Source organism: Culex pipiens, chromosome 2 (genome assembly GCF_016801865.2).
Source record: "Culex pipiens pallens isolate TS chromosome 2, TS_CPP_V2, whole genome shotgun sequence".
Lineage (NCBI taxonomy): Eukaryota > Metazoa > Arthropoda > Insecta > Diptera > Culicidae > Culex > Culex pipiens.
The window spans coordinates 161,335,080-161,346,403 of record NC_068938.1 but is presented as its reverse complement, the minus strand read 5'-3'; the positions used below and the strand labels follow the sequence as shown (position 1 = coordinate 161,346,403).

General features: G+C 36.5%; 1 protein-coding gene across 1 annotated transcript; it reads right to left on the bottom strand.

Annotated features, from left to right (window-relative positions):
- Window positions 1–249: 249 nt before the first annotated feature.
- LOC120421888 (potassium/sodium hyperpolarization-activated cyclic nucleotide-gated channel 4-like) lies at window positions 250–7,819 on the bottom strand. Its single transcript, XM_039585182.2, has 2 exons — window positions 7,081–7,819; window positions 250–1,501 (listed from the first exon to the last, which is right to left on the bottom strand). The coding sequence occupies exons 1-2, from the start codon at window positions 7,726–7,728 to the stop codon at window positions 275–277; spliced, it is 1,875 nt and encodes a 624-aa protein (XP_039441116.1). The 5' UTR covers window positions 7,729–7,819; the 3' UTR covers window positions 250–274.
- Window positions 7,820–11,324: the final 3,505 nt, after the last annotated feature.

Here is an 11,324-nt window from a genome sequence, read left to right as displayed (position 1 = left end):
GAGCAAAAAGCAAACTGACCAGCCAGTGGCAACTATACTCTCGGGTCAACTTCTTTATTAGCTAGCTTGCCGTTCTTTCGTTGGCCCAAGATTGAAACTGCATTCCCGAGTCTGCTGGACCAATGCAGGCGGAAAGCGAACGCTTTGTTGCAAATTGTTGGAAAAAGGATTTTGTGTGTAATTTTGTTCCAGCATGGGATTATGTTGTGTGGATTTCATTTCTTGGGCGTTTAAGTCTGTACAAAGGGATAAGCAACACAATGAGGGACACAATTTATTGTAGAAAATTATCGTACAACTCTTCCTCGGACAGCTTCTGCTTGTTCTTGGTTACCCTGGCAATCTTGGCATCGGCAAGTTTGTGCATTTCAACCAAGAGGTGCGAATAAGGCTCGATAAGCTTTTGGAAGCCTTCGGCTGACAATCGGTACACTTCACAATCTTCCATAGCTATGATGGTTGCTGTTCGGACGTGTCCTTTCCCCAAAATCGACACCTCTCCAAAGTGAGACCCATCGATCAACCGTCCCAGCTCCGTGCCACTCGAAGAGTACACCGCAGCCGTCCCACTAGCAAGAAAGTACATCGATTCCCCGCGAGTTCCGGCCTCGATCAGCACGTCATTCTCCAGGTAGATTTCGTACGTGAAGCTGTCCACAATGTCCTCGATCAGCGTCGGCGGGAATCCCTTGAACATGTCGACGTACCGCAGCAGATGATAGCACGACTCCATTCGGACGCTCCGTCGCAGGTTGTCCGACATCATCCGCATGATGGTACTCTCGTTGAAGTACCGCTTCCTGTAGCGACACTCCAAGTGCTTCAACATCCGTCGCTTCAACGATGTGCTCAACCGCTTGTTGAATCCGTACGCCCGGAACTCGTTCACCACCTCCTCGTACTTTGTCTGACTCTGCTCCGAGGACTGAATCGATCGGATCATGATCAGCATAATGTACGTGAACCAAATCCAACCCCCAAGCACCAAAAACGTCGTCAAGATGTTGTTCGTAAAGTGAATCCCCACGCAGTTGTCCCGTCCCGCCAGCAAACTGATCTTGACCGTGTTCATCATGCTGGCCAAATACTTGTCCCCAATCGTTGCATTCTTCCTTATCTCGTCCAGCTTAATCAGCATAAAGGTGCGATCAAAGATCTTCTGCTCCACCGGCCTGTTGACCGTGTAAAACTTCTTGTACTCATCGTACACCGGAGGATCAATCACAATCCTTGGTTCGTCCGTTGGATAGCTAACGTTGTTCTGGTTGCGATAGTGGCGCCAGTAAATGTCCGTCAGAAATTGGTTCACATTCGGGTGTGCCACGTTGAAGCGCATCGTGACCAGGTTCAGAACATCCGCGCTGTTCCGTTGCAGGCTGAAGGCTAGCTCGGGCAGGATGTACCGCAGGCAGGCACTCCAGTGCAGCACGTACAGGGTATTCATGATCAGTTTGATGATGAGGACGGTGCGGGCGCCAAGGGCGAGCGAGCGGGGGATGATCTGGAAAAATGTAAAAGAACAATTAAAAAAAACTAATATTAAATGACTACAAATAAATTTGATTTAGTTTAGTATACAAATATTTGCTCAAATAAAATAACGTTTTGAAACATTCACATAAATATAAATATTTTTAATCAATTTTGCCAACTAACTTTAAAAATATAGAAAACTATTTAGTCAAATAAATTTTTAAATATAAACAAAAAAAAAATAGAAGTGCTTATTTTCGAGAGAACTTCTGATTTGATTTTCATTAAAAATATTGTTTTTATTCATAAACCAAATAATCTTTTCTAATAAATAACGATATAAATTTAATACCTGGCGAAAAATCAAATTGAAATCATGAAATTGTTTTTGCAAGCTTTTTTTGTGTGCAAAATGTGGGACAATTGTATGATTTTTATGCTTTCTAGACACAGTCTGACATTTGACAAAATAAGGTCTAGCCACGTCGAACACTTTATCAAAATGCCATGTAAAAGCTGACATTTAAAATGTTGGGTCACAAAAATTTGCCGTTCTTGGCATTTTATAACAATCTTGATTGGGTTTGCCAAAATTCGGTTAAGATTTTCATTTTCATCTATTAGCTTTTTTTTATAAGTTTCTTAATTAATGTCTGCATAAAGAATTATAGAAAAATCAGTTCCTTAGAAAAATGTTAAACAAAATTCTGCTGAATTTAACGTGAACGACAAGATGCACTATGATTTTTTGAATTTTTACGGTTGAATATTTAGAAAATTTATGGTATAGAAAGGAAAACTAAAAGTGATTAGAAGGCCAATGATCAAAAAATCAAAATCAAAACCATCCACATTAACGACCCCCGGGTCTTTTGTGGTCTCTATTGCAAGTTTCTGCTCGAACCTAGGAGTCCGAAGGCTTGAATGGGGAGAGCACCCAAACCTCTTTCTACTCCAAGGAACCTTCCACCCCAGTGTTTGAACTGACGACCTTTCGATTGCGAGTCCAACCGCCGCCAGCGATTCCACCGGAGTAGGCTTGGTTTGGTGTGTTGTTTGTACTTATGGCATGGAGACGACTCCTACACCTGGAATGACTTAACGGCCTAACAACAACCAAGGCCGGGACCGACATTTTACTTCCTCATCCGATGGAAGGTTGGAGCAGATGGGAATCGAACACAGAATCATCCGCTTACAAAGCGGACAGCGTAACCATTCGGCCACGCACTGCCACCAAGGCCAATGATAAGATTATTTAATAATTGCAGTGTAAATTTCTGAAAAAAATTAAATAGATACAAAAGTTTATTTTTATTTTAAAAAAAATCATAAATTTCAGTTAAAATTTAAATTAGTGCGGCCATCCCGGGAATTCCAGGGAATAATTTCCCGGGATTTTTCTATAATCAGGAATTCCCGATTACCGGGATATTTTTATATTTTGGCCTGGGAATTCCCGGAATTAAAAAAAATATCTAATTTCGATCTGGAAATTAAGATTCGGTTGCGGAAAAAGATGAACAGTTGAATACTTGGTAATCGATAAGAATTTAAAGGCATTAAAATTGTATTTGGCATATACCAGCATTAATTTGGTTTATCAGGGAAAATTGTTAAAATTTATGTTTGGGTAATTCTCCGCAGTTGCCCCGACCCCTCTTCGATTTGCGTGAAACTTTGTCCTAAGGGGTAACTTTTGTCCCTGATATCTCGTGACGGAGGGGCGGTACGACCCCTTCCATTTTTGAACATGCGAAAAAAGAGGTGTTTTTCAATAATTTGCAGCCTGAAACGGTGATGAGATAGAAATTTGGTGTCAAAGGGACTTTTATGTAAAATTAGACGCCCGATTTGATGGCGTACTCAGAATTCCGAAAAAACGTATTTTTCATCGAAAAAAACACTAAAAAAGTTTTAAAAATTCTCCCATTTTCCGTTACTCGACTGTAAAAAATTTTGGAACAAGTCATTTTATGGGAAATTTAATGTTCTTTTCGAATCTACATTGTCCCAGAAGGGTCATTTTTTCATTTAGAACAAAATTTTTCATTTTAAAATTTCGTGTTTTTTCTAACTTTGCAGGGTTATTTTTTAGAGTGTAACAATGTTCTACAAAGTTGTAGAGCAGACAATTACAAAAATTTTGATATATAGACATAAGGGGTTTGCTTATAAACATCACAAGTTATCGCGATTTTACGAAAAAAAGTTTTGAAAAAGTTACTTTTTGCGTTTCTCTTTGTTTCGTCGTCCGTGTCTGTCGCGGGTGACCATGAACGGCCATGATCGATGACGACCAACTTTTTCAAAACTTTTTTTCGTAAAATCGCGATAACTCGTGATGTTTATAAGAAAACCCCTTATGTCTGTATATCAAAATTTTTGTAATTGTCTGCTCTACAACTTTGTAGAACATTGTTACACTCTAAAAAATAACCCTGCAAAGTTAGAAAAAACACGAAATTTTAAAATGAAAAATTTTGTTCTAAATGAAAAAATGACCCTTCTGGGACAATGTAGATTCGAAAAGTACATTAAATTTCCATAAAATGACATGTTCCAAAATTTTTTACAGTCGAGTAACGGAAAATGGGAGAATTTTTAAAACTTTTTTAGTGTTTTTTTCGATGAAAAATACGTTTTTTCGGAATTCTGAGTACGCCATCAAATCGGGCGTCTAATTTTACATAAAAGTCCCTTTGACACCAAATTTCTATCTCATCACCGTTTCAGGCTGCAAATTATTGAAAAACACCTCTTTTTTCGCATGCTCAAAAATGGAAGGGGTCGTACCGCCCCTCCGTCACGAGATATCAAAAAACGGACCTCGGATTCGTGATCAGGGACAAAAGTTACCCCTTAGGACAAAGTTTCACGCAAATCGAAGAGGGGTCGGGGCAACTTTTCCCGATTTCGTGTGAGTTGGTAGAGAATTACCCGTTTACAGATCCGCAAAATGCGCTTCAAATATTCTCTATTTATTTTTATTTTATTTTGAAGAGTATTTTATTTACGTAAGATTTGATTTTAAACCTGATATAAAATTATTTTAATTATTTTTTATCAAACACTGGCATCTGAAACAAATCAGGACTAATGTAACAAATTGTTGTCTTAATTGAAGCCAATTTTTTTGCATAATGTTTTGATTTTTTTTTTGATTTCGGTTGAAATAGGAACAGAACAAAACAATTAGTACACCGATTGTTAAATTTATTGCTCTTAAATCTCCTTACCTATTCAGACTGTTGTCCCGTTTTTCCAAGTTGGCGGTATTGAATTGAATATAATTTGTAAAATATGATTTATTCATAACAAGAATTAAGCTTGGCTTGCATAATTTTAATTGCTTTAGTTTATTGTTTTTTTTTTTATAGAAAGTTAAAAAGAAATTTTGTATGCTTTTGTGGTCATGGCATACAAAAAAAAAAGAAATATAATATTGATCCTTGCGCTGTAACTTGGATTTAGCCCGCACATTTTTCTCGCACTTTTGACAACAAAATTGCTAAAAACTAGGCAAACATCAGTTGTTTATTTACATTTGGGAACGTTCTTTTATTACGTAACGAAAAAAATCGGATTTAAAGCCCCCCCCCCCCTTGGTAACAAAACTTCCCTATGTATGGAGCGTAACACGGCCTCCGACCCCCCCCCACTGCGTTTCGTAATAAAAGAACGCTCCCTTTCCAGTCGCATTTTGTCAGTCATTTTTTGAGAAAATTAAAATTTCCCATGCCAGTTTGACAAGTCGCAATAGTGCGATCGATAGCAATAATTTAGTGCGAAGTCCAAGTTAGTGAGAATTGCGCAATAATAAGAATCTTATTTAATTTGAATCACATTGGATTGAAAATTGTTTTTTTTAATTTAAAAAAAACAAAAAATAATTTTTAAATGTATTTTAAGCTATAATTTTTTTTTTGTATTTTTTTCGATTGATGTGAAGAATAACTATAACACCAATTAACAGTATTTAGCTAATTCTATGATTTGAAGCATGAAAATCATGACACATATAATGAAAACATAAATATTATGATTGTTTCAAAAAAATCCCGGGATTCAAAAAATATGTTTCCTGTTTCAAACCCCGGGAAAATTGGACGCCCTAATTTAAAAAGATATAAAAGTTAATTTTTTGGAAAATATTATTCCCAGCCTCCAAGATTTTTTTTTTTTGGAAACCAAAACCCGGGAAAAAGTAACGCACTAATAACAAATTGAAAAAGAGCAATTCCATGTCAAATAGGGATTCGGTTGTACCTGACCCTCTCCGATTTCAATGAAATTTTGTAGACATGTTATCCTACTCCATTTTTGTGTATATGAAGCCAGTTACACTCGATATTGACATTTGAGAAGGGCGTAAGTGTTTTAAATATTTTTGTATTTCGTTATTTAAATATTGCTGTATCTCGAAGCCGTTACATCGTATCAAAAAGTGGTCAAAGACAAACTTGTAGGAAATTTGACAGGCTTTCCGGAAAAAATACGCTGAATGAAAAAACACTCCATTGTTATGAGATTTTCTGATTTTTATGTTTAAAAGTAAAATTTGAAAGTGAGCCCCCGATTTATTTTCTTACAATTTTTTTGTAAAAATAAGTTAATTTACTATGTTTTCAGTTATGAGCAATGTAATTAGCATATATCTGTAAGCCCATACATCCAATTGAAATGTGGTCAGAGATAAACTTATGGGAAATTGGACGAGCTTTTCGGTAAAAATATTTTCGAGACTGAAAAATCAAGTCTGTCATATAGAAATTGCCAAAAACCATCAAAAAAAACTATTTTTTCAACATTTTTATTTTTAAAACCGCTGTAACTTCACAAGGATTGGACTTAGGACAATGGTCAATATGGAGACTTTTATGTAAAATTGTCTGGAAAATCGACTCTCGTGTTCGGTTTTTAAAAATTTTGATGTTTAGAGCACTTTTGAAAAAAAAAAACAGTTTCAGTAAATGATTTTTGTATTTTTTTAAGGTGAGTTGCTCCATCCTGCATTTTTCGTGAGTCTTTTTGTAACATCTTAGGCTATTTTCACAAAAAAATTGAACGAAGAAAAATCGTGAGCTCACCTTCAAATTTGACTTTTAAACTTAAAAATCAAAAAATCTCATAAAAGTGGAGTGTTTTTTTCTTTCAGTGTATTTTTTTCGGAAAGCCCGTCAAATTTCCTACAAGTTTGTCTTTGACCACTTTTTGATACGATGCAACGGCTTCGAGATACAGCAATTTTTAAATTACGAAATACAAAAATATTTAAAACACTTGCGCCCTTCTCAAATGTCATTATCGAGTGTAACTGGCTCCAACATAACATGTATCAAAGTTTTATTGAAATCGGAGAGGGTCGAGAAAAAAAGTACCTAAAATTCCTGTTTTGGGCTGGAATTGCTCAAAAGCAAATCCTTTCTGCTGTAGCAATTTTAAAGAAAGGTTAAAGTTTTGATGTGTGATTGCGATGTTCTTAGTTTAATAAAATTCTTCAGAGTGTACAAACTTCTCTCACTATTTGAAAAAGCTGCAAGAAGGCTTTTAAAATATCTAAATATTGCTGGTTGGCCCAAAAACGGCAGAAACCAAAATACTCACCTTGAAGTAATCGTAAATTTCATGAAACCGAAAAATGTGCGCCGCGTACAAATAGATGATAAAGGCCAGATAGGACTCCACCCGGTACTGGTAGTACGCCCGGTCAAAGTAATCCAGCAGCAGAATGTACGGCAACACTCGCTGCAACTCGTACACCATCCGACAATAACGCAGATAATTCAGAGCAATCCGTCGCGGGTCTAGAACAATCTCGTTCGTACCGGGGACCACATATCCGGTGATGAACTTGAGACCAATTTCGATCGCCAGAATTCCACAGAGGAACAGGTCAAACCGAATCGCTCCGCTGTAGTAGGTTTCATCGTGGAAGATCAGGAAGGTAAAGTCGAAGGCCAGGGTTAGGAGGTGCAGGGTTAGCGCCATGAACACCACCATGTGCCAGTACTTCCGGAAGGTGCTGAACGGATGGATGATGTACGGTGGGTAGCTTCCGACCTGGCGTTTGTTTTCGTTGGAGATTTGGGCGAAACTTTTGAGATATTTCTTCGTTTCCGGATGGTTCGGTGATACCAGCAGCAGCGTCCGGATAAAGCGTTTCAGTTTGACCCATTTGGAGGTGCCGGGCAGGATGGGGGCCAGATGGGTTTCCGAAGTGTAACGAAGCGCACAACGATGACCGGTTATCATCGTGGTGACATTTGACGATGTTGACACTGCTGTGTGTCAACACGACAGCAGAACACACTTGCCGGAAATCAACGCCAACTTGTACTACATGATCCGGAAGTTGGAAAGGGAAAAAAAACTTTGTCAACATCTTCCAAGAAAATACACAAACTTAAATTTCGTAAAGGAAAATCAATACCAGAGGGTCTTCAAAGTGTGGTCAATGTCCACAGCTGCAACACTTCCGATAACTCAGCCCCAACCCCTCTGCTCAAAAACTCCGCACAATTACGAATGCACTGGTGCATGAATCCTGTCTTCGGTGGTGACAATTTTCCAGACATCGTCGTGCCCACCCACCAAAAAGGAGAAGACGAACGAACCCCCTTCCTCGGCCGAAAAACTTTTCCGCTGTGATGGGAGAAGCCCAAAGCCACATTACACAAGTTCTTCTTGAATGAGTTTTTATCACTGCGCGTTCCGTCCTGGCTCGCTTCTTGTTCGTGCTTCTGCAACTTTCTTTGGCTGTTTTGCGGCTTGTTTCTACACTGGCCTGGAAGGAATCTCGGAACTGGGTAGAGTTGTAAACTATTTGGTCCTTGTTCGAAGAGGAAGCGAGGAGAAATTAAATAAGGTTCTGTGGCACATGTTGGGATGATTGCGAAGAAAAATCAAAATTGCAATCATTCGAGGTAAAATTGATTTAATTATCAAAAAGCCAATTTGATGTTTATCAATTTACGAGGATCCTTGGAACCTTATTTGCTGATTTTTATAAATAAGTTTTTCTATCATACAAAGATATTTCCTTTGTAGCAAAAGGTCACTTTTTTAAATTGAAAAGCGTAAATGCTAAGATTTATATTAGGTTAAGAATTGACAACACTTCAACTCATAAATATGAATTATTATCAAAAAAAAAATCTTTTTTTTTATCATTTAAATTTTACTTGAAATGAACAGAACTTAAAAAATATTTTTTAGATGGAGAGTTAATCCCCGATCTTCCGTATTTGCTTGAGCATTCGAGCTCTTCCGACCTTGTTACTATCCCTATTACCTGAAAAATTCGATACTTTGACTTGTAATTTATTCTTTACTCTTCTTGTCAACCTTGGCCAAAGTTGAAGGACATAAATAAAAAAAAAATATAATCTTTTAATGATTTCCACTATTTTACCATCATCACTTCAATTAAGGTTAATGACCATACACTGTGGTTAATCGGGGCTACATGCTTAATAAAACAGCAGTTTTTGAACACCCTTAAACAAAAATCGAACACATTTTGTCAAAATGAAACCTGTACTTTCTTTTGGGTTATTATTTAATATTTGTTTTGATGAGGATATTTTTTTCAATGTTTCATGTGACAAAAAAAACTAACAATTTTGTCTTTGCTGTGTTTTGCTACAGAAGATAAGTAGGTACTTTAATTTTGTAATAATCATGCTAGAATCAATTTGAAGCTGTTGAAATAAAATACTAGATCATTGTAATGTAAAACAAAAAAACATTTGTAACACAAAAGTTATTTTACTCAAGTTAAGTCACAGTCTTAAGCTTTCAAATTTAAATAAATGAAATTAATTTTTTAAACGTAAAACTTAGGTTGCCATTTCAAATTAGATTGGAATACAGGTATAGTTTGAGGTCTTTAAAATATCTGTAAACCGTAATTTCAATAATTTTCAGAAATATTGAATAACTTATTTCGTTTGTCTGTATTATTGTTCAATAATATGTAAAATAATATTGTTATATTTAATGAGATGAATATTATTTGTACTAATACTTCAACAACAACAAAAAAAAGTCGAAAAATTATGCTTTTTCTAATTTTGGGAAATTTGGGACTGAATATTAACATTCAAGGATTGGAAATTTTCAGTTTTAGAAAATTTTCTCGAATTTTGTTCCAAAGTGCCCTAGATCGTCCGTACAAGTGTTCAATACATTTTGGCAGCGGTCCTCACAAGAACGGGTTGTAAATATATGATGAATTTATATCTTGCGAAGGGACTTTATAGTTCATTCGGTGTCTTCAGCTAAGTTGAAGTTATTGATGAGGATAAATTAGAATATAATAGATACGCTTAAAAAACGTTTACCTGTGGTTTAAATATATTCTTTTCCAAAAATCGTATTTTTTTAATACGATATGTTTAAAACATTTTTTCAAAATTATTGAAAACTATATAAAAATCTGAAGATAATCTTTTAGAGTCAAATTAAATTTTCAAACTAAAATAACTTTACAAAGTATTCATGTGACATCAATTTAAGGCTTATTTTCATTAAAATATCGATTTCGGAACAAAAGTATCCATTTATGTCTATATTTTTATTGAAAATCAGAATAAATTCCCAGCTTTTTTTTTATTTTGGAAAATTAGTTAGTTGGTTACTAAGATATGGTCCTGCCAAACATTAAATTTGAAAAAAAAAAGGTTTTTCTTTTAAACCAAATAAAAAAAATCAAGGCATTTTTTTTTAAATATGCATTTTCTGGGTTATTTGGTAGGCGTTTTAGCATAATGGTTCTTTTGTAATCAGTGAAAATTTTCATTTTAAACAACTTATTCAATCGATTGTAAACCATTTGAAATTTGAAGCAACTATTTATCCAAATTCGGTACTTTTGGGATGTTGTCATCACAGATCCAAAAAAAAAACGCGACAATCAACGATACATTTTTTTTATGAATTTATCGATATTTTCCGAAAATTAAAGCTATTACAATGTCGAAATTGAAGCAAGAAACCAATCATAAAACTTTGAAAACATTCGGCATTTGGCCATGGCCGAAGGACATAAACTTTAAATAAAGTTAACAGCTTAGATTTTTTAAATTATATTTTTTTATTTTTAAATTTAATTTAAATTTGTTACTTCACAGTACAAACATCACCAACATTACCATTTTGCGACATAAAACCGCTGCATCCAGTTAGTGAAGCGGTTTGGTCTTTCTTGCACCAAAGGGAAAGTGTAAGAGGCAAGTGCGTTTTTCCTGCCCCCCTCCTCGCATCATCCTTAAATGAGTTGTAGAAGGAGGAGAAGGAGGGCACAGGTTGGGCTGGGCGGAAAAGCCATAAAAACACACGACGAAGAAAACTCCAACAAGTAACTGATGTATGAATGGAAAAAGTTTTTCCTTTCCGTTGGCTGGCCGTGGCATGGTTGTTGGCGGTTGTAGACTTACTTTTTAGATGAATTTCCGGTGGGTGTTTGCATCCTAGTTGAAGAGGAGCCTGTGTGCGCTCGGCGCGGAACTCGGCGCCTGAAATTAGGTTTGTAGTATAAATTTTGTTTTACAGCCCAGCTGCTGCTGCTGCTTCTAACTTTTGCTGCCGGTTGTGGCTTGAGCGCCAAGGTGGGCTAAAAATCGATTGGCTGGGATGATGTGGGCCACGTGTTTCAGGGAGGAGGAATCTGCTGGAATGTGCGACCTGGCGTCCCGGTATTCATTGTTGTTGGCCACTAGGCTGTGCGTTTTGTGTGATAAATGGGGCACGGGTCAGGAGTCCGGGCCAGGAATTCCCTGTGATGGGTTGGTCTACTCTGTACTCTGTACGGTTTTGTACACACGTGTGGTGATTATTTATAGTTGCTC

Coding starts and splice junctions, on each gene's coding strand:
- LOC120421888 (XM_039585182.2), bottom strand. CDS start 7,728: ATGATAACCGGTCATCGTTGTGCGCTTCGTTACACTTCGGAAACCCAT. Junction 1,502..7,080: donor AAATTTACGATTACTTCAAG/GTGAGTATTTTG, acceptor ACATTTTTCCAG/ATCATCCCCCGCTCGCTCGC.